Source organism: Nanorana parkeri, unplaced genomic scaffold, assembly GCF_000935625.1.
Source record: "Nanorana parkeri isolate BGI_ZX_2015 unplaced genomic scaffold, ASM93562v1 scaffold918, whole genome shotgun sequence".
Taxonomy (NCBI): domain Eukaryota; kingdom Metazoa; phylum Chordata; class Amphibia; order Anura; family Dicroglossidae; genus Nanorana; species Nanorana parkeri.
This window is the reverse complement of record NW_017307186.1, coordinates 492,034-516,165: the sequence shown is the minus strand read 5'-3', so window position 1 is coordinate 516,165 and position 24,132 is coordinate 492,034. Positions and strand designations below refer to the sequence as shown.

Here is a 24,132-nt window from a genome sequence, read left to right as displayed (position 1 = left end):
ACACCTCATATTTATAGTGCGCTGTCGAAAACTTACAGCACTGTTTGTTTAAAGTCATACCTTTATGCTTCCTTTATGCTTTGTGTGTGTTTTGTTTTTTTTTGCAAATTTTAGCAATTGTTTCAATTCACCAATGCTATTTAGTTATAATATAAGAAAGCCAAATTACTAAAATGTATCACAGTATGCTTGTGTATTATTGCCAGAAATAAAAAAAAACTTCAGGAGATGTTTTATTTTAACTTGTGATGACTAAGGGGTCTATGCACTCAGCTGCCGTAGGCCGTAGGCAGCTGAGTGAATGACCGACCTGAAGTGAAGTGAGCCGAACGCTGTTCGGCTATTCACTTCAGTCTATTCTTATAGATGCCGAACAGCAGTGAGTGAAGGGCCGAATGCCGCTGAGTGGCATTCAGCTCGGCTGTTCTACTCGGTCCCTCTGTGGGACCGAGCAGAACAGAAAAATAGTTTAAAAAGTACAAAAAAATAAATAGAAAATGATTGTGCGGAGCTAGCAGTGACAGCTAGCTTCGCCCAACTGTTTTCTATTGGCCGACGGTTCCGCTGCCGTCAAAAAAAAGAAAAGAAAAATAAAACATTTTCGCCATAAGAATGCATTGCTAGATTCCTATTGGCTATTTCAATTTGCAATAGCCAATAGCAAACTAGCTATTGCACCCGCCCTCTGCTGCTGTCAATCACTAATGGGGACCTAATGGAGAACTGCAGCAGTGGGCGGGTGTTATAGCTAGTTTGCTATAGACCGAACAGCAGCAAGTAGTGAGTAGCCAACGGCTCCGTGTCAGAATAAAAAAGAAAAAGCAGTGTTTCTCTCCTGGGCGGTCGGAAATGGTAGACTCCCGGAGCACCTGGGAGAGTTAGGCTGTCTGGAGATCAGTGTCCCTGGTTAGCTGATCTCTCTGCAAGTGGCCGGAGCCAGCCGTAAAAACCACTGTAGATGGTATCATGTCCCTTCTCTTTTGCACAAACATTACCCTCTTATGTTAGCTTTGGTACATTACACCAAACCCCTCCCCACAACTATAAGAAAACCCTACTTTTCCACATTCTTAATGCAGCTAAAATCCTTATCCCTTTGCACTTGAAGTCCACTCTTCCTCCCTCCGTAAAGAAATGGTATGCAGGAATAAACAAAATTGTGGAAATGGAGGAACTCATGCATATTTTTCAAGACAGAATGCCACAGTTCACAATGATGTGGGCGTGTTGGCAACACTTCAGACTATCTCTACCACTTAAGATGTGAATATGTTGCTCTCTCACATAAACCATTGTAGATATATGCTTTCTTCCTCTTTTTTCAGAATTGTTTACTGTATTTAAATAAACTTAAATATATCAAAAAAAAACTTAATTTTGCATTCCCTTTGCTGTTGAATGTTTAACTCAGTGACTGGGTACCTCTTATAAGTGGTCATTTATTGTATTTTGAATGTTCAGTTAACCTGGGTTGAGACATACCTTCCTAAGAGGCCACATGCTTTTCTACAAGAAATCACTGTTTTTGGTAGTGTATTGTTCTAGCCTGAAAATATCAGATATCAAGTTTATTGAACAATTTTTTTATACCAGTGAAGGAACAAATAGTGACGTCTCTGGCTAAATTCTCACACCCCTATTTTACATTAATAAAACAGATTAAACATGCTTTCCTTTTCACTTAAATGCAGTAAATCATTTTAAAGGGTTCTCTGAAAAGTAAGACTAAATGAGAATGCTTTTAGAGAAAGTTTATCTGTGTCCTTTGTGTCAAAGTATTTTGATAACCGTAACCCTGTTGCACATACAGTTCTTAAATCAGTTAGTGTTTGAAATCTAAGTAATATTCTAAGCCACAGGTCTTTAAAGTGCACCTCTTTCCAATCTATAGACATTAAACTTTTTACATATTCCAACAAGCAGTAAAATAATTTTAAAATAAGCCATCCCTGACCTCTCTAGCTGCTTGTACTGTTAAGTAATTCATTCATAAAGATGCTCAAAGGGCACAACAAAAGACTCTAAAGTAAGTTTCAGTCAGTTTCTAACAGCTTAGAAACACCCGCTGGTTGTTTCATTTAGAGAGTTGGCAGACTACCAAGATCTGCTTTCATAGAACAAAAAGCTGAGATTTCTGTTGTGAATTTTTCAAATTAATTTCTGCACAATGCCAATAGTTGCAAAGGTTAATTAGGGCTTATACTTTTACAGCTTGTTGGGAATAGATAAATACTTCAGGATTTATAGTCTGATACACATGCACTTTAAGGCCATAAACACACAACTTGTTCTGAACTGCTGTCACATTTGTTTCTCCACAGTCAGAAGAGATGATCTCCAGTTTTAGATGAAACTATCTTGCACTGGGTCTAGTGAAAATGCTTGATATAAACAGGTATATTGTGGCACAAAGGGTTAATCATAAGAAGCTGTTTTGGTTCTTAAATACAGGTCATATTAAGAAATTATATCTATAAACAGATTGCCATTAGTACTCCCTTTAGAGGGAACAGATTGTTCATCTTTATGAAGTCAGGATATTATGATCACAGCTGTCCAACAGGGAAACTTGGGTATCCAACAGTAAATCTATGAGCACAAAAATTTGCTCAGCATAAACTGAGCACAAGCAGGGTGGATTTATCAGAGATATACTCTAGTGTTATAACGAGTTTCATATTTGCACCTGCACTTCTCCCTGCAGACCCAGACAACAAATATATCATTTTGAAACTAAGTAGTAATTTGTTTTTTGCAAAAACAAAGAAAAAAGTTTCACAAGAATAAAATGAACACCACATTTCTGAAATAGAGCTGTTGCTATTATTCAAATTAATTGTATTCACAATACAAAAAAGACCTATTAGTTAACTTTGCAAGCCACATGAATACATTTATGACATGTCACAATAAACAGAAACAGTTCATTTGGAAGCTGTATCTGTTGTTTAAAAAGCAAGTAACAGCGCTGATGTATAATCTTTTAGTGTGTCTCTGAGAAGAGGGAAACTGAGGCTTTGTTCACACATTAGTGGTTTGTACATGTGGAAACCCGCTAAACATAAAAAAATAATTCATTCCAATGTTCACGATAATGTTATTATTGTAATAGCCGCAAATGCATGGGATTTGCGCAAATGTTAAAGTTTGTGCATTTTTGTGCCGCAAGGTTTTCTGCGTGGAAAATGGAGTGAAGAACACTTCTGCTATGTGTGAATGGAGCCTTATAAATTGTGTTAATATTCACTTCAATTGTCCAGTCATGTGAAAAGTGGGCAAATAGCTGTTTTCTTATTTCATCTGCATATAATTAGGTATTTGAAGTGTACAGGAATTTGCTTTCACCTGATTATACAGTATAACTGAAATGAATATTTGAACTATTGCTGTGTAAAGAGTCTCCTTAAAGTAGAGTAAAGTGTCTTTAGAAACAAACATTTCTGACAGGCAGAATTTTTTATAACAGAAGAGATCGTGTAAGTCTTCTGCCAAAACAACTCCTACCTGCCTGTCATGTGCACCTCAGTGCACAGACCCAGCATGCCGTGATGAAGTAACTCCTGTGCACTTGCATAGAAGTTACATCATGCTGGCCTGGCCAATCAAGAGACCAAGGATGCTGAACCTGGAGAATACTGGGAGAAGATGGCAGCATCAGCCACAGAGGGATTAGACAGCACAGCGCTGCAGGGTATTGCTTGCAATGAAAGTCAGTCATAATGTGCTAATATGCTGTGCATACTAGAACAAATATGGCAAACATCTCCAGAGTGCTTTTAAAAAAAAAACTTTTTTACTCTTGCTTTAAGTAAATCAGCTGCAAGGAATCAGTCTGATACAGACAGGATGAAGCATTTTCTTTGTCCCCTCCCTCCCTCTTAAATACTCAGACTGTACATTTTGACTTTGGTGCAGGTCACCAGGTGAGACATCAGCATGGTAACTGATCTATGTAAAGCCACAAGTCAAGTATATAAAGGTTACTGCTACTATGAATTAGTAATTTATGGGCTGGCATCTTATTCCAAGAAGTTTATATTGACCCAAGATAGTGAATGAACAAAAATGGTTCTGGCCGTCTAGGGGAAAAGGAAGATAATATCAATGTCAAATGGACTTCTTTTGCGTTTTTTGCTCACCTTTTATAAGTATTTCATTATTTGTGTACTGCAGCTTAACATTTTCTATTTTATGTTTTTTTCACAGTTGTATTGTGCAAAACCATGCAGTTAATGAGGCACAAGAACAAAATAGTTACAAAAAGCTTTCGTAAACCTCACTAACTATGTAAAACCCATTACACTCCTAGAAACCACCAAAACACATCTTGTTTTTGTCTGAATTTTGTCTGACTTATTAACTTACATGGCATTTCACCAAAATTGTGAAATTTCATTGAAATCTAAATATTGCAGAATTTTAAAGGGATACAAACTGTCAATCCTTATCAACTTACAAACTGTCATCCTTACTAATCAGAAAAATCCCTGCATAGGAGTTTCAGGCCCACCCATACCATGGGCATTATGAGAGGGTTTGCTTCCCTATTGAATTTATTTTATAGCAAAAGCATTTAGACTACTCCCAAAGCAACTGTATTGACTTACAACAGAAAAAAGAGGTCTACACATTCATAAAGTGCAATGGTCTGCTTTACATTTATGTTAGAAGACCTAAAGTAGAGCACTATTAAATTAAATTAGCAAGAATTAAAAAAAAATGTGGGAGGTGATTCTAGTCACATGGCCTGCCAAAATCATCTGACTTGCCTCTCTTGCAATCCCAGAGTTCACTAACTCCTTTATTTCTAAGTATGAATTAATGACAGGTCTTGCAACGTATGATTATACAGGGTATTAACTTACAATTTAAAGTAAATGTAAGAGCTCTAATGCTTCATGCAATCTGCATGGATTTAGGAAAATATACATATGCATATTCAAACAGATGAGCAAATGTCGTTTTAGGATTGGATTCAAATGAGTTTACTTCTAGTTACAATACACTTCTATCATAGGCCAAACATTTAGCATTACACAGGCAATGCATTTTTTAGCAAAACATTGCAAGTATTTAAAGCAGTCATAAATAAGAGTCCCTTGCAAGTATGAAGACAATGAAGCTGCCAAAGCAATCCAGGAATAATTTTAAGTTTTCTATAGTCAAAAAATTAATCTACTCTACTCAAGAGCTTACGACTGAGGAAAGTGTGTTGCTTTGCACTGCTGTACCATGCTGCTTCTAGATGAAACATATTCAAAAGTGTTTTCTTTGCACCTTCTTAGCTCCTTTTCTATGCAGCAGCTTCAAGAACAGTAGCAAACATCTACACCAAAACAAACTCTTATATAACAACTATATATGCACTGCTATTCCATTCTAACCTACAGCTTCCTCACTAAGTACTTGTGTAGTTGTCCACTCACCGGACATTTATGACCACACAAGGATGCAGCAAAATGCACTTCCCATTTCAATGGCTCTCATCTGTGGTTTACCAGTCTTCAACCTACTGTTAGCCTGGCTCAAGACTCCTGGCTCTGTGTTGTTCTATCACCCTTGGCCTTTACCTTGCCAGCTGATTGCCTTGCAGCTTGGCAAGTGAAGGGAAAAAAACTCTTCTTGTGCATTATTTATTGAAAGTTTGTTAGGATCAATTAAAAGTCACAATTTAAAAAAATAGCAAGGTTGTCAGTTTGGCCCCCCTAGGCACATTTTGTCTTTTTTCACTTTCTCAACGATTACCTGCTGAAGTGGATATTTCCTTATATACATATCCTATATAATATATACCATTGGGAAGTACAGTGAGCAAAATTGTAAATATCTGTTCTACTCATTCAAACAGGGCTCAATATGGTGTTACTATCTGTGTATCTAAAAGCATCCCAGAGCAGGATGGGTGCCTTATAATTTGCTGCTCTTGTGACTCACTGGCTTTGTTGTGTAACAGAGAAACCTGCAATTGAGCTGTGTATTTTTCTTATTATGAATACTTATTGCAAAACACTGTTCAACTGTGTTAGAAATTATACAAAATACATTCACATCAAAAGATTATATATAAAAAACATAAATCAATATTTTTAATGCAGTAGAAGTTTTATAATTGTTCCTTGCAGTTGTTGCCCTGTCCAGAATCTTCTTGTAATCAAGATCTTTAGATGTAAGTGTATGATCACATGGACATTAGTGCATTTTGCATTGCACTTATGCAATGCAAAATGCACGAATGCACTGCCACATGGAGCAAGGAGCTCTTTCATACATAACGACACCAGTTATATTCTTTGGCTTCTAGCCATGACATGGGGTTAGTGTTCACCAAGGCCAAAATGGATCAAATTCTTATGCTTACTCATACCTCCTCAATAAACATCAGGGGGGTGATTTACTAACCTAAACACACGCACGCACCAGGTGCGTGTGATTTTCACACAGCAAAACGTATTTATCAACCAAAAAGTCTCTAAAAGCATATTTCCACTAATGCCATATATGGAAAAATCATGCACATGATGCATATATAATGCTGCTTCACAGTTTAGACAAAAATGGTTAGCTCATGCATTTACATTCCTGCATTCATCAACGCAAGCAACACAACATAGAGCTAATTTACACAACATCACCTTGCAATTCATGCAGGGCTTTGCACAACATACCTGCTGGGTGTGTACACACTACAAAGGTGTTTAGATTCCACCCATAGATCATGCTGGGAGGGAACACACTACAGAGGTGTATACATGTTCGTGGTGTGTTTATAAGGTTAGTAAATCAACTCCCAAAGCTCAAGAAACCAATTATAAGGTGTTAACCCGGTGGTACAAGGTTCTGTTCCGCTTAGCTCAAATATACCCAGACAAGTCACCCCTGTGCTGGAGGAGCTGTAGACTTCCTAGCACTCAGTTACATATATGGTGAGACTACCCACAGGTCAAGTCATTTTGGGAAGACATAAGAGATTCAATTAGGCTTATTCTAGATATAGATGTTCCATTTATACTGTCCTCTTTTCTACTACATTTAGTACCCTTCTCTGTGGCCAAATACTCGTATATATCTAGCTCCTTACCCCATCTTCTCAACACAGCCAAAATGTTAATCCCAAAGCACTGGAGGAGCACCATCCAGGAAGGACTGGATCCTTCAAGTTTCAGACAGTCTTTGCAGTGAATAGTTACTTGTAAGCATAAATATGAGCAGTTCTACAACGTATGAGCCACCTGTATTCATTATTGCTCATCTTACTCTATTTTATCTCTGTATATCTTACTAGATTTTGTCCCTGTATAGTGACTGATGTAGAGTTACACGGAACCGAGGCTTTACATGGAACTGACAGGTACTCCTTTTTTTTTTGCAAAACATATTCTAAATTCTACAAAATTGACTCTATTGAATGACACCTGCTCATTTCCAATCTTAGTCATTTGATATAAATCCTTCTTTTTTCTTCTGTAATAAGTTTATGTTGTATTTGAACTGTATTAAACTTAAATGTTGTTATGAGACATGTACCCACAACTTCCAACTCTCCTATCCTAGTGTAACTTCCCCCAATTTTATGAACACCCTTCCAGCCGCCCTCTTTCCCTGTGGGTTGCATGTTACCCTGATATTATTTTTCATATAACAATGTCTTTTTTTGTCATAATTTATTCCATGTATTGTTTATACTTTGTTCTTCTTGGTTGTTTTGAATATTTAATTTAACTTAATTAATAAATAAATAAAGATGCGGTAATAAAGCACACCTCTTGATTTTTCCTGACTGGTCAAAATACAGATTTGCTTTAAATGCAAAGTTTGGATTGTAATATAGGACAAAGAAACAATAAAAAGGTAAAAAAAAACTAAATTTGAAACTTTAAAATTGTCCAAAAGGTTATTTAAACCCCATCATTACATGTTTATTACAGTACAGTTTTCACTCTGCAGTAAAACACAGATGTTCTGTGTTATGACTGTCAGGTGCTCATGCAGTCTAATGTGTTCCTTTTTATTTTGCAATGCTTCTAACACTTGTGCTGTGTAAGCATCTGAGAATGTTTGTAAATATTTTCTGTTGACTGTTGGCTGGAATGCCATGTGTTTTTTTTATTAGATAATGAACCAGTTTGGACTATTAAAATATCTGAGGCAGGACTGGTCAGTTTGTGCTGTCTTATTGAGAATGATCTACACAGAATATTGTGCTGGTTCAAATTGTATTTTTTGTTGCACTTGGGAAAAAATGTTTTGTCTGCTTCTATTTCAACAATCCCACTGCATTTTCTCTAACAAGCATTTATAATTAAAAAAGGCTAGGTTGTCAGCCATGCATGACTTCCATTGAGACAGGATTTAAAATGGATTGGATGTGTTTTTTTCAACAAATTGAAGTTCTATATGGCATTATTTGGTTGGTTGGTTGATTGATTAGGGGAATACATGCAATTTCCACATATGGCAATAGTAGTCATAATACTAACGGTAGTAGTAGAAATAATACTAGCACAATTATAATTATTAATAATATTTTTTATCATCATTGGTATTATTATTTTAGGATTATCACAGGGCAAATAGTCCAAAGGTGGGGCCAATATGCTTATACATACCAAACATTAACAGCAGATACAGTGGCCTAACAAAGTACACAAGCTTAAATAAGGTCATTTAGCAGTAATCTACCATAGGAACTATTAATTATGTTGATCCTGAGATGAGTAAGTCCTGAATAAACAGAGTTAGGGGCCAATTGAAGAGGAGTTTAGGGAGAGAGTGGGAGAAGCTCAGGAGAGGGGACAAAGTGGGAAGGGGGTGTCTGGCCAATAGGTAGGGAAATGTCTTTATGACTGGTTTATCAAAGTGACAGAGTGGAATAAAATTAATTTACTTGTGGGACTAGCAGGTTTTGGAAGTGGTTTGTGGTGCAGTAGAATATACCACTGTGTGTAAAATCGAGTGTAGAGTCATATATTCTAGCTGTTAACCCCAAATGCATTAGATGTTGCTTCTCATCTACCAATGTTTTCGATTAAAAAAGAGTTCGGAACTTCTCCTCCATATTATGGATAGAAGCGGTCCGGTCCTCCATACGATATATCTCATGCACAATGGAGAACCACAGTCTCATCGTGGGAGGTCTGGATTGTCTCCACAATCATGACCTTGCTGCATTCAATAGATGCATAGTCAAAGATTTTTTGTAGCGTTTAACAGTGAGGGGGGCCATATGTAATAGACAGACCACTGGGTCGTCTGGTAGGGCTTCAATCACCATCTAGGTTTATCGTCGCCCTCAAACTCGTCCAGAAAGGGCGAAGGTCAGGACATTGCCAGAATACGTGAAGCATGATGCCTGGAGCCTGTTCGCATCTCCAACAAGTCGAAGGGATTGAGCCATTCATCTTGTTCAGGATATACGGGACTCTATACCATCGGGATAGGATCTTGTATCCCTGCTCCTGGAATTTGCTTGCCAGAGAGGATTTGTGTGCTAGGGACAGAACCGTGCATCGTTGTTGCTCCGAGAAGGGTCTACCCAACTCGGACTCCCATCTCCAGAGAAGGGGGGGCAATAGGACTGCGGCGGTGAGCAGAGCTGTTTATAGAGGAAGGAAAGGGCATGTTGGATTGGGGCCCCTTGATGACACATGGGGGGTGATTTACTAACCTAAACACACGCACGCACTAGGTGCGTGTGATTTTTACACAGCAAAACGTATTTATCAACCAAAAAGTGTCTAAAAGCATATATCCACTAATGCCATATATGGAAAAATCATGCACATGATGCATATATAATGCTGCTTCACAGTTTAGACAAAAATGGTTAGCTCATGCATTTACATTCCTGCATTCATCAATGCAAGCAACACAACATAGAGCTAATTTACACAAGATCACCTTGCAAATTCATGCAGGGCTTTGCACAACACACCTGCTGGGTGTGTACACACTACAAAGGTGTTTAGATTCCACCCATAGATCATGCTGGGAGGGAACACACTACAGAGGTGTATACATGTTCGTGGTGTGTTTATAAGGTTAGTAAATCAACCCCATGGACTCAAATTCCGTGAGGCGACGCTTTAGCCCCCGCATCCCGGGCACAGAGACAAGAAAATGGCGGACCTCCTTTTTTACCTGACTCATAAGCTAAACATGTACTGACAAGGGGATGCAGGGTGTATCTTAAGAAATTGGGGAACACTTCAAATTGAGCTCCATCAAAATCCAGAGTCACAGATCCATTGCTTAATATCTAGGGGCTATTAAAATACTACAAATTAATAATAAGTCAATGCCATAAAAAAGCAAGTACTGTCATTATGTCAATCTATGTCCATATGTAACAGACACTTTCTTGGTATATTTGCAACCTCGGTATGCTTGCATGGATTTTCTGATTTGTTGCAGAGTACCTGGGAACACTAGAAAAGCAGACTACTCTGATAAGAAAACACCATCTACCATGGTCTCTTATTTCCTCACTATTGTTAAGTGAGGCTGCCCATCATAGTAATTGGCCAATAATGAAACACAGGAGGTGTGAGATATGAGCTGATTTCTTTTTTCTCATCAGAACATAACACTTTGTTGGTGTCTTGGAGTACTCTTTAACAAATAAAAGCACATGAAAGTAACTGGAGGTGCCAACAACACAGTGAACATTTTATATTTTTTGATTTCGTCACAGGTTACAAATATTCCAGATCATTTTGTGATTGTTTTAATTCAGCAAATAAGCATTTTGTGACTAACGGTAGTAAATTGTACAATTTTCATAAAAAAGGGTGTAATAATTTTTTTGTAGCTAGACTTTTGTAGTCTTACCTTTGCAATGTATTCATGGTGGAGAAAAAAAGGATCTAATTGTTGGTAAGATTCCTCATATGTAATGAAAGATACTTCTGTGAGTAAATTTGGGGCCTAGGAAAAATGTATATATGCAAAGACATTATTAAAATATACAGAGTATACAATGATATGCATATGGGATTAAAATGTTAGTTTATATAAAAAAACTGACTGCTACAAACTGTTTACTAGTTATTGTGGATTTAGTTCTATAAATTTGTATTTTTCCACATATAAGTGAAGAGATCTAAAGAATTCCATGTTTTATCCACATCTAGTTACAGAACCATCCACATCTGATTATAGATCAGATTGTAAATACATTTTCAAGTATGCGTAGATTTACATAATATCTTAGTATAGCCAAAAAACAACTAGTGTTGTGTTCAGTCTACTCAATCCTTCTCAAGATGCCCCCTACTTAGGTGGCAATAGTTTTTATAAGTCTTGGATTTAAAGTGATATTAAAGGATAATCCCTCCATATTAGTGTAAGGACTTACCTTAAATCATGCCTCTTAATCCGATCATCTTCTTCTTAATTGTAGTTTTCAGATGTCCCTCCAGCGCTGGTGCGGGTCTCTGATCCAGCGCTGACTGCATAGACTTACCTTGTGTCTATCCTTGTCTCCCCAGGCTGAACATCTGAACTGCGCATGCTCCCACCCCAAGATCCTTTGCTGCCACCCGAGACTCTTCAGATGTTCGGACAGGAGCACACAGTGAAGACACAGGTAAGTTTAAACCTGTTTGAAAAGGTTTTTTTTTTAAGTTTTTGCATATATCTACTGCTTGGTAGCAGTAGATATATGCAAAAACACGCTGAGGATTTAATAACCCTTTAAGTAGGGTCAGATACTGAGCAGAGTGGAGGTTTTCTATTCAGGAATTTTAAAGTAAAAATCCAAGCACTTGGTCAACTATCCAGTTGAAACAGATATATATTAACTATCTTCCCTTTCAAAGGATTTGCAGTTCAGCAATTCTTTTGATTCACACACCTTTTCCATATTGCATACCAAGTAAGATTACCAATAAGATTACAGCTTTAAAGATTCCTGGGTCACATTCCTGGGTCCTGGACAGAGGTAGTAATGGTGATTATTTGCTGACTGGGCCACCTGACCGTTTCACTGGAAGTTGGACTAGGAAGTAATGGCGTTACCTGCCTGTGGTTGTGATGTGTTTTGGTGTGTGTGTGTGTGTGTATATATAAACATATATAAAAACAAACAGGATGAGGTTCCACTGTTGTCTGAACTAATGCTACATGTATTGCTGTGAAATATTGACCTTAAAGGAGAACTATGGGGTTAGGGATTTTCCCCATAGTTATCCTTAGGGTAACGGGAGGACACAAACTAAGGTCCTCCCATCACCCTAAGCACAGTATACCGCGAGCTACAGCTCACGGTATACTGAGACGCCGCAGCTGAAGCGGATCCCAGCTGTGTGAGTGACAGCTAGCTCTGCCTATCTAGAGGCAGAGCCAGCTGTACCCGTCCCTCCCCCGTCCGTTCCGCCAGTCAGCACTGGAGGATTGGAGCGGGGAATCCAGCCCCTCCCCTGTCACGGCAGAGAGCCGTTACAGGATCAAGAAGTGAGCGAACGCTGGTATGTGTTCGCCCAATTCCCGATCTACTGAGCCGACCTGTGACAAGTTTCATTGTCACAGGTCGGCTAGAACTATGAGGTGAGTGAAAAGCACTCACCTCATAGTTCTCCTTTAATGGATGTCTGTCTTTTCCAGCCTAGCTAACTAGTTAACTGGTAAATTATATTAGGTTTTTCTGTAGTCATGATAGACAATGATAATGACTGTATACAATGTTACCAATGTTACCAGTCTATGTCAGCATAAAGTTATTTGTACAGTAAACTCCCAGTTATCAATCACCAATGGGGTTCAGTAGGTGCCAGATAACTGTCCCCCCGTGAAACCCCATTCTCCCCCACAGCCCCATTTACCTGCTGGTTAGCTTCCGCAGCCGGCAGGTGAGTGTAATCAGCTGGGAGCAATAGCCAGAGTGCTATTGGCTATTCAAAATTGCAAAATCCAATAGCTGACTGGCTATTGCACCCACCCACTAAGCAGAGGAGCAGACCTGAGCGAGAAAGTTCTCTCTCAGTTCCATACCTCTGCTCTTACATCCTCCCTTATATTCTTCAATGTATCATAACCAACAGCTTTGCTATTGGACATGAGTCCTATGACTAACAGGTCTGCACAACTCAGTAGATGGTATAAAGCTGCAATAACTAAATGCATTTCTGGCAATAACAGTAACCCTTTCCTTTTGATAGCATGTCCTTAGTTTTGGCTGTTTCAAGGTGCAGTGAACATGTTTTTACAATGGATGTTGTAAGTTTAGGAGCAATTCTTGGCATTGTATGATATCAGAAAAGAATTGTTAACTGTTTATCAAAAAAAAACTGTACTGAAGTTAGAAAGCCTTCAGTCTGAATTTTGAATATTTTTCTCATATATTTTTCAACTCTCACATGTGCTGCTGGTCCCAAACCCCAGCTTTTCTAAGTGCTTTGCAATAGTCTTGGTCTGTCAAAATGTAAAAGACATCAAGAAGCTTCAGCTGATCATAATAGGTATTCCAGACTTGCATATTTATATTATAATTGTGTTCCCAGTACATCGAAACACCAGCCATAAGATAATTTCAAGCCGTGGAGTGGCCATGTGCACTACAGTTGTCTGTATGAATAAGCATAGCAGCTTTGGGCAGGTAGAGTGTGTGCCTGTATACATTTACATTTCAGAAATTAATGGTTCTGTACTTTTGCAGTACACACTCAACACAGTGATATTTATAATAATTAATTATACTTATTATATGTTGCATGTGTTTTGTAACAATATAATATGACATGTCAATGCATTGTGATATTTGGCTCATGTTGAAATAAAAGACGTATTTTATTGTTTCAATAATCTAAGCAGGTAAAGGACCTGTCATACAAGAAGATGTTCTGTGTAACAAAAGTCATTCTAGCAGTAAGTGTTGCTTAGAACACCAAAGGATAAGTGCCTACAGGCTTCAGAGATGGAAACCCAGTCCACCCATAACACTTAATTTATATCAGTTCATCCACAGTGTTGCACTGCCCTGGAAGCTTTGGGTGACATCATGGAGGGAATTTATCAAAACTGGAGCAGACAAAATCTGGAGCAGTTGCCCAGGGCAACCAATCAGCTTCTTTCTTCAGTCTGTTCAGCTAAGATTTGTAAATGAAAGAAAGAAGCTGATTGGTTGCCATGCACAGCTGCTCCAGCTTTTTTCTGCTCCAGTTTTGATAAATTCCCCTCCATATGTCACCCATGTCATAGTAACAAATATCTTTACCCTTTGCTGCCAATATATGCCCCTTTAATCTAAATAAAAACAAGGGTGCAATTTATATGTATAATATGTAGGTAAACAGCAAGTACACTTTTTTTCCCCAACCAATATCTACAATAGATGTTTACTGTGATGTGAATACTTTATAAACATCTTGATCTTGATCTAGTCCTGATGAAATAACAGATATCAGGCAATGATCAACAAATGTCTATGGTTCTCCCATAAGTAGACATACACAGGATGTAAGGCATAGAAGGTGTATATCATATGCATCTGTTGTTTTGCTACAAAACATATAAAGGCCTGACAATGTGATGATAGAAAATGTAGAGTCTAATATAACTTAGCATAATAACATTTGTGCTTGAAACATTTGTCTAAGCTAGACAAATTTAATTTTGTAACACAAGGTAACTTAAACAGTATGCTAATACAGTTGCTAAGCTACAGTAAATATAAAGGCAAAATATAACACTTCTTTATGGTTCTGTTTATTTTGTAGAAACACATAGTGAATCTTAATCTAACTGGAAGGATTCAGCCATAAAAAATTAATTGGTATGTAGTTCGATGATAACATTTTCAGTATGTTTCCTCAGATGAACTATTTCCCAGGAGAGCAATTGCACAGTCATATTGTACAATTTGTCAGGTCATGGGAAACTATTGTTTTTAATTATTCATTAACTTTAAAGTAAATTTTGCTCACCTATAGCTATCTTGTTCATCAGTTATGAATGATGTGTAATTTATACACTAAAACATACCACAAAGGTAACTATTAAAAAACAGAAAATGTAGAATTACAGATGGTTACTTATGGTTTGTAATTCAGTTTAAAGACAACATTAAAAAGTCAAAACATATCATTATATTCCTGTATGCCTGAAATAATATACTAATGGAAATTCTAATGCTATGCTGCCGAAGAAGTGGGATGAATTCTGTAAGTTGACAGCCGATAAATGTGAGTTAGTGATCTGTATCAAAATGTTTTCTTTTTCCCATAAGGCTATAAGATAATTTCCCAATCATTTAATTTTCTAGAACTTAAAACAGGTATCCATTCAATCTTGTTATGTGAAAACGTGTCAAAAAGGAAAATAAAGACATTTATTGAAATTTATTTACAGCATGCAACAAAGGTGGGTATGTTGTTTTTACATATTTATTTGCTAAATTGCAAAATGTAAAACATTTCTGAAAACAGAACGTTTTCAGTGTGTACACATAGCTATAACTTTCTGTCCAGTTCTATGAACATTTAGATAATGTGATTCCTTATGCGCTCTTTCCCTTTCTTCTATATTAAGGTTAGCCACATACACAAGGCTGCCAATATATGCTCATTACAAAAAAAAATTAAATGAATATGCGCAATTATTTTGGTTTAATGTACATGCAAAAAATGGACCTTCTGAAAATAGCATTATCTCAGTGAAATAATTGCAATTGCTCAGAATGTCCATTTCCATCAATAGTTTAATGGTGAGCCAGCAGCAATATCTTGCTGCCTAAATCAACCAATTAGATTCCTACAGTATTTTTTGTGCCCTGGTTTGAAAATAAATTCATCATTATGACTGATAGCTATGGTCAACATTTTTTCCCTATCGCACACTTTTCATTGATCAGCTTCTCTATTGCTCCCTGGTGCAGATTTTATAAGATACAGTTTATAGTCCATGTGTCAGATCAATGTGGCTTGGACCAGTGGTGTTAGGTGTCTATATGGTCTTTAAATATTAAGTTTTGCATTTTGTACTCTGTCATGTCTTCAGTTTACAACACTTTTTTCAGCTCCATGTATAAAATGACATATACATTATCAGGTACTGGTCTTCATATAAACTGGTTGGCTATATTTTTCTGAGGATGTCATGTGCTTCAGTGCTTGCTTCTATGGACTTTGAAGTGTTGCACAATATTGCTCTTTTCTTTACTGACCTGCTAATTATTAAAGGCTGCCCGTATCTGCATTTTCTCTTTCACTTTTTGAATGTGATTTCTTTTTTTTGCATTGTATTGTATACTCACGTTTGGGAGTATATCAATTATACACAATATAAATTATAATTTTCTATTGTATTATGTAGTGTGGAAGTTTTATTTGTTTTTGGACCCCAAAACTCAAACCTAAGAATACCTTTATGTTATCTATATCATATGTATATGATATATGTCTGGAATCCATTGTTCTCAGATTTCTTTACCATTTGTAATACAATCTTTTTTCTGCATCATACTGTTGTGGGTGTGCTGATTTTCTGTATAAAGTTATAATGAACTAAGGCTTAATATAGAAACAGTTATTATTTTTTAAAACATAAAAGAAATAAATGACAAACCTTTGATCCGCTCATACGAAATACCAAGAAAATTGAAACAATATTATTACAATGGATTTATGAATATGGTACAATCTACCTTCACACATATAAAGCCATTGATGCACCTGCAACATAATATGGGACCCATCCTGGTGATAATACTTACAAGAGTGGGGAAAGTGGGGAAAATAGGGTGTATAAGAAGTACCCAAGTATTTTCAGATGTTTTTTGCATGCATAAATTATGTTACATATTTTATCTGAGTACTTTTTTTTTATACATCTATTTAACTAACAGGGAATATTTTTCTTTTTTTATATCTGTTTTGAATGCAAGTTTTATATAAACATATTTCACTCTAAAATAATGGCTTTCTGCAATTTTCTTTTTGGTGTCCTTCTTGCTGGTTTTAGTTTATTCCCAAATGCCCAGTAATGTTTAGAAAAATTAATGATGTGACTCTAAATTTTGAGTAATATAATTGTTTTTGTGCTACAGACAAAGTAATAATTTATTCATAGTTGGCCTGTAACGAATTGCACCATAAATGTGAATAATATGCCTGAATCTTTAATTGTATATAACAAGAATAATAATGGGATATTAAAAATATTTATACCAGTTGCTAGGAAGCAAAATGAGATAACTGCTTATAGTCACAATGAACTGGAAATGAAATCATTATCAGAAAACATAAGGCACCGGCACCATAATGGACTATGGATCAAATGGCCTATTATTAAGAACCACTATGCAAAGGTTCAATGAAGTTCCATCATAAATTAGTCTTAATTTTTGCTGCATCCTAAATCTTCTGGAAAATGCTGTAACAGTCTTACAACATGAGCTCAGACTATATTATACTTATAGTAAGAATATAAAATTTGCTGCTAAAGTAGTTAAAGTTAACCTGTCATGTCCACCAAAGTGTATTACTATAGCTCATTACTAGTGTAGCACTAAAAACCTGGTCAGGAAATTAAATACATTCCCTTGAACCTGAAGATTACTGTGTATACAAAGCCCAAGCTTTATACAGAACTTCCAAGGCTCAGCTTTCCAGGACTAAGTCCAGTTCTTGTTATACAACTATCGAATGCCAGAGATTCCCTGGCCAATGAAGGGTAGAGCTTTATACCAACTTTGAATTGATTTAAAATCTTGTATGAAGCCATGATCTGGGATACAAAATCTTCCCCAGGCACAATGAAACGGATCTGAAGACAACTACAGGCCCCTACAGCACCAAAGGTAATGCTGCTTTGTACATGTTGATGGGTTGATGATATGTTGACATTAACCACTTGCCATCGCCCGTTGTAAAAAAACGGACGGATGGCACTGCAGTATTAGCGGGCACTTTTATATTTTACCAAAAAATTGGGTAATAATAAATGTTTTATCATTTAATATAGGGGAAACTGTATTTTTTTAATTTCAGTAATTTTTCCTTAATATAGTAAAAATAAAAACCCCAGTCTGTCCCCAAAAAATGGTATAAAATTCATTTCAGTACAGCGTTGCATGACGGAATAAATGTCAGTCAAAGTACAGCAGCGCTGAATACTGAAAAATGGCCTGGATGGGAAGGGGGTTTGACACCGCGGATGTCAACTGGTTAAAGAGTAACTTTAGTCACAAGAAATAAACAATATGAGCTCCAGATATTGTACCCCTGGCATGTATGATGACCATTTCATCTAAATAGAAGGTCTTATTCTCTGGGCAAATAATAAAGAACTTTTCTTTATTATTTGCTCAGAGAATAAATGGGAAATGGGACTTTTTTATGTTTTAAAAACTCCAACAGAAATCTGTTATTGACCAACTGAATCAATCTCATTCATGAAGGAACAGCCTGAAGTCCAAGATCATGTGGGAAACGTGAATTTTCAGGAATTGTATTATGTCTTGAGCTAAAGACTGAATGTTAGTGAAATGTGGTATTATCTACTAATCAACCAGTAAACTAGCATGTTCGGTTGAACTATGCCCATTTGCAATCTTCCCTGGTGGGAAAGAGATATTTTTGTGACTCTTGGGAGTGCGTAGAAGTTAAGGATATTTGATAATAAAATTTTCCATCATCTCTTTCCTAATGAGGGATGCAGAGTATGCACCCTGAAAAAATCCTTTAAGTTTCTTTTCAAATTCCTGGATCATAGATAGCCAGATGGGGCAATACTATTTTTTTATATATAGAATTTGAATGCACGTTTCATAAAAAGTATTATCCATTACATTTTTATTACCCGCTTTGTCAGAGAAATTGTGATGGCTAACATTTTCAGAAGAGTGATTTGACTTCAACTAGGACCCGTTGAACAAAGGGCCAACTATTGGGATTAACCCGCAAGAAAGGAATGACCTTGGATTTCAGTTTATGTAAAAGATGTGATGTAGACTACATTGTAGCCTGAAGGGTTGTGTCAACAGCTAAGGATTACACCTTTGGGCATGGGGGGAAAGAAAGGATGTAATTGATGTCAATGTTAAAGTTGGAGGAGTGGCATAGAGGCAGAGGGAGTGTAGTTATTTTAAGGAAGAGTGGGTGGTCATCTGTGTCAAAAGCAGAAAAAAGGTCTAATAGTAAAAGTAAGGAGTAGTGGTCATTGTTTTTAGCAGTCAGAAATTAATTGGTGATTTTTAGGAGGACAGTTTCAGTGGAGTGTTGAGGATGAAAGCCAGACTATAAAGGGTTGAGAAGGTTGTCATCAGTGAGGTGGTGACTCAGGAGGTTGGACTAGGCATTCTAGAAATTTGAATGTAAAAAAAAAAGCAAGGAGGTTGGTCTTGTATTGTTCAGGCTGGTGGGGTCCAGGGAGGAATTTGTAGGTATAAGGGTGACCAGTGCATGTTAAAGATGGGAGGGCAAGGTGCCAGTAGAGAGGGAAATATTGAGCAAGAGAGTGTAGGATAGAGCAAGAGGGGAGCTGGAATAGTGGTGAGGCAATGGGGTTCAGGGAGCAGGTGGTAAGCTGGGTGTCAAAGGAAAGTTTTGCAACTTCCCCTGTTAATATGTTATGATATGTTAATTGACATGTTAATTAGAGAATACAACTGGACAGTGCAGATCTGATCAGGAACTGCATCTATCTTGTTTTTTAAATGATTTGGCAATGTCCTGGGCACTGAAGGAGTTATTGGGTGAAAGTGATGGGGGACACAGTAGAGATGTAAGGGTAAAAAAAGAGTTGATGAGGACTGGATGAGAGGGTGTTAATGAGAGTGACAAAATAAATCTGTTTGACAGCACAGAGGGAGGAATTACATTTTAGGATAGCAGCTTTATACAGGACAAAGTCTTGCAAGGACCTAGTTTTATGCCACACTTACTCAAGAACAAAGCTATGTCTTTTGAGACTTCAGGTATCTTCTGTTTGACAAGGTTGGCAGTCATGTTAATGCATTGGCTTTGATGCTTTCCAAGTTACTGATGTGGAACATGTATAGAGATAAGACACTTTTTTATACTACTAATATACTTTAACAGGATACATGTTCTTGGTCTGTTAATTAAAAAAAGGAATGTGCCAGCCAGGTAGCATTTTTAAAAGGTTAACCCCCAAACTTCTCTCATGGCTGGGTCTTCTTTGGAGCCATGCAATGCAGAGTCATCAATACCAGTAGGAATCATATTCTTCACTTTACAGAAATAACTGGTGCTAATATCTGCCTTGTAGTTTGCACTACAATGCACACTTTCATTGTTAAACAATGTGTTTCCCTGCCTACACTTTATGAGGCTGTTTCCATAACGTCAACTTAACTTAAGATAAACCACCCAAGGCCTCCTCCACTCCATCTTATATTATTCTGCTTTTCTTGTGACATTTATTCTGGCGGTGGCAAAAATGTGACATCATTATGACATCATGGGTGGTATTTTTCTTTTTCATGTTTTCCTCTTTGTTTGTTAACTACAATGGTTATTTAAAGATGTTTCACACTTGTGAATTTTTGATACTTTCACTGATGAATGGACGCTGCAAGGTTCTAAAATGTTGCTTTTTTCTGGTCATGCTGAAGGAATAACATTGAAGACAATTGTCTGAAGATTTTAGAAAGAGATGGGATTTTAGTGTTTGCCATGGGTGCTATTTTATGAAGATAAACCTCTGCTATTAGGGTTGATTGTCAAAATATGTGGAACCCACACTGCCTCATCAAGGCTCCTCACACCAGGAGCTCTGCACATCATAATGGCAGCTGAAGCCCCCAGTGTATTTTTTTTCCTAAGTATTTTTTTCCAGGCTACCTGGTAAGTTTGCTGGGTGCCTTTAAGGAGGAATTGGCTGCCTACAGGCAGACCTTCACATAATTGGTCCTTTGCTATATATGCTCCAAGATGGAGGTTCCCATAGATTAGAGTTATGACCATACTAATACACAAAAGCCGTGGTGTAACCACAGTTAGTTACCTGGGACAGAACAAAATTCTGCACCCCCCAAATCCACCCTTGGGTTTTACACATTCACTCAATGGCGGGGTAAGTGAACCTGTTAATTTCCCTGGCAGAAATTAAAAACATGGCTGAAAATTTACTACCACTACCTGGTCATTCAGTGTAATTCAGACATTTAACCCCTTCCTATTAGGGTTGCACCGATACCATTTTTTCCAGGCAGAGTACGTGTACCAATACTTTTCCTCAAGTACTCGCCGATACCAATTACCAATACCTTTTTTAATAATGCAGAGTACAGAGGTCAAGAGTAAATAATGCAGAGTGCAGAGGTCAGGAGTAAATTAGGCAGAGTGCAGAGGTTAGGAGTAAATAAGGAAGAGTACAGAGGTCAGAAGCAAATAATGCAGCATGCAGAAGTCAGGAGTAATACGCAGTGCAGAGGTCAGGAGCAATAATTACAGATTATGCACACACATCTGCACTGTAGGCACCAGGAAACTGCTAGCTAGCACCCTTAAACAACCTGATTTCCCCTGGTACTGCTCCCTCTTTCCCCGCTGCTCTTTCAGCCTCACTTCCAGCCCACAGTTACCTGTCACCCAGGCTCACCAGATCCTCTGATTGTCACTTCAACAGGTGCTGGGCAGGCAGAGTGCAGAAGGCTGGGACAGACATGTGCCCAGCTGATGCATTGCTGGAGGTGGAGGTGGCAGCAACAGGTGCAGGCTGGAGGTGCAGTTGCTGACAGCACTGGCTCACCTCCAGGGCTGCCTGTTGAGCTTCCTGAACCGGTTCCTGCAGCTTCTGATGGTGGCCCTGGCTGCCCAGCCAGCACCGACCCCCATCTCTGCACCTGGGGCAGCCACACTGTCAAATAGAGGGGCCTTAAAGAGGCAGTGTGGCTTCCACATATTTTGCAAAAGTTGTGCAACTAAAACCTTTGTTTTTAATACTAATATGTAAAAAGTGTATTCTTTTTTGTAGGCTGATAGGTATGCTGGGAAATGTTTGTGTTTGTATTGTGTAAAGCTCTTCCACGTGCACCTTACTTTAAAAACTAGTTATAAATTGATGAGTGCGGTTGCTGTGTGCTTCACATTTCATACACTGATGCCTCGCAAAAGATTTCCAATAATAAATACTTATACATGGACCACTTGTTGCTCTGACATCACAGTGTATAGGTTCATTTTACCTGCTGCTGTGCATTATTAGCATGTTCAATGTGCATGACAAACTGGGACCGCACTGCATGCATTGAACGAATTACATTAAGTGTATAACTTATTTGCTAGGTTCAGTGTTCTAGATGCATCCATATTCTCATGTGACCCCCTCAAGCCTACTATAATTATTTATTCCTGCTTTTGTTCACTTCCTTTAGTGAATCTGGCTCATTATCTTCAGAGTTGTACTATTACTGCTTTTTCCTACAGAAGAAATTTAAATAAACTAAACATTCTGCTTTTATGTCACATTTACAAAGAAAACTCATATTATTTTTACTCTAGTTCCTCTGCTTCATGTTAACAAAGTGTTTTTTTTCCTCTCATGTATAGAGAGAGAACAATAAAAAGTGGACAAATTCCTTAAAGGATTAAAGAAAAAAATGCAATTCGCTGATGACTTAAGACACTTGGTACATTTTATTTTCTTCTGCTTTGAAAGAAAACGCCTTTTGAGGATTGTAACGACACCTAAAAGTAACCTTCAGAAGAGTTATGCATTTTCCAGAAGAAATAAAAATCACTGTTCATGCTTTTGAAAAGGGATGCAATGTCAAACTGTCAACACTCAAAACGACTTGCATATATTACTTGTGATATACGTTTCTTTAAGAAATCAACGTAATTTTCAAAGAAGATTAGTTTGATGGACCATGTAATTACACAATGCCATCTAAAAGTGGGTTTTATATGGCAGGTGGATTTTTACAGTTCTCTTCTGCAGGTAAGTGTCTCTGTATCCAGAATACAGTATATACAAAACAATTTTTTACAGTTTAGGTGGTAAAAAGTAATGCTCTGTGATGGGAACTTAGTCAAATTCCAAATAGGGCAATAAAAGAAGTGAATTTATGACAGCGTAACAAAGCATGACTTATTCTCATGTTTAAAGTCTGCAAAGGAAAAATATAATTTTATCAATAATTTGGACTGCAGACTGTCTTAGCATATGCATTTTTGGTGTTTTGTTTTGTGAAAGAGCATTGGTTCTCAATAATAGAATAACTAGAAACACCAAACACGCACACACACACACATAATTATTAAAATCACAAAATGTTTTGTTATTGGAATGCGATGTGGCAGACTAAGCATTTTGAGCAACCAGTCCATTCTGCAGGCAATATTCCATGAGGTCATGGTTATGGGTTCAGGGACTATAAATCAGTCATAAGTCATGAACATCCTTTCCATCCACGGACTATGGATGTGACAAGAAAACGCTACCCATGTCACTATGCCAAAAACAATGAGCAATTATAGGTTAAAGAAGGCTATGCCTGTGGAGTGTTTAAAGTTCTATCAAACAAGAACAAATAGCAGTGGTTGAATAAAGACTTTACTAATTTCATGAGTATATATTTAGCTCTTGTTTGTGTGAAGTTCCTTAGCAATTTAAAATATTAACCCACATTTAACAAAATATGTCAAACTATTGACAGCCAAACACTTTGAAAATATTATCAACAGCAAGACAGGTATTCTGAATTATTATAGTTATTACAGTTTTTTGCTATTAATTAACAAGATTGCACATTTTTGTGGTCAACTGTAACCTTTATGGTATGCTTACCTTTAGCATATCAGATAAGCTTTGGCATATTGGTAATTAATTCAGGAAACAATTCTGAATTTAATTTGGATCTTTTAAATTGATCTTTATTGAAATGTGAATTCTTGTGAACACTCATTTGAAGCCTATAATTATTTTTGTATTAAAGTCTTATGGAAAAAAACATAAATTCAAAGGTTTCTGCTTAAAGTGTATTCAAACTCAAAAGCAAAAATGTAGGGGTCTACTCACGAAGCTGCAGAAGGATCTGGCCATAGCTTCGGCCGATCCTTCGGCTAGCTTCGGCCCCAGGACCGCTTCGGTTCAGTAGAACCGAAGGGGTGCTGCACGGGCTATTCATGGCCGAGCGGCTCAGCCGAGCCGAACGCATATGCATCGGCTCGG

The 24,132-nt window shown here is 37.4% G+C and overlaps 1 protein-coding gene across 1 annotated transcript in view; it reads right to left on the bottom strand.

Moving 5' to 3' along the window:
* Positions 1 to 24,132, bottom strand: part of NAALADL2 (N-acetylated alpha-linked acidic dipeptidase like 2) — a 430,657-nt gene that overhangs the window by 113,712 nt on the left and 292,813 nt on the right. The window contains exon 16 of the mRNA XM_018566102.1: positions 10,828 to 10,923. Coding sequence (XP_018421604.1) covers positions 10,828 to 10,923 — 96 coding nt within the window. The remainder of the gene's footprint in view (positions 1 to 10,827; positions 10,924 to 24,132) is intronic.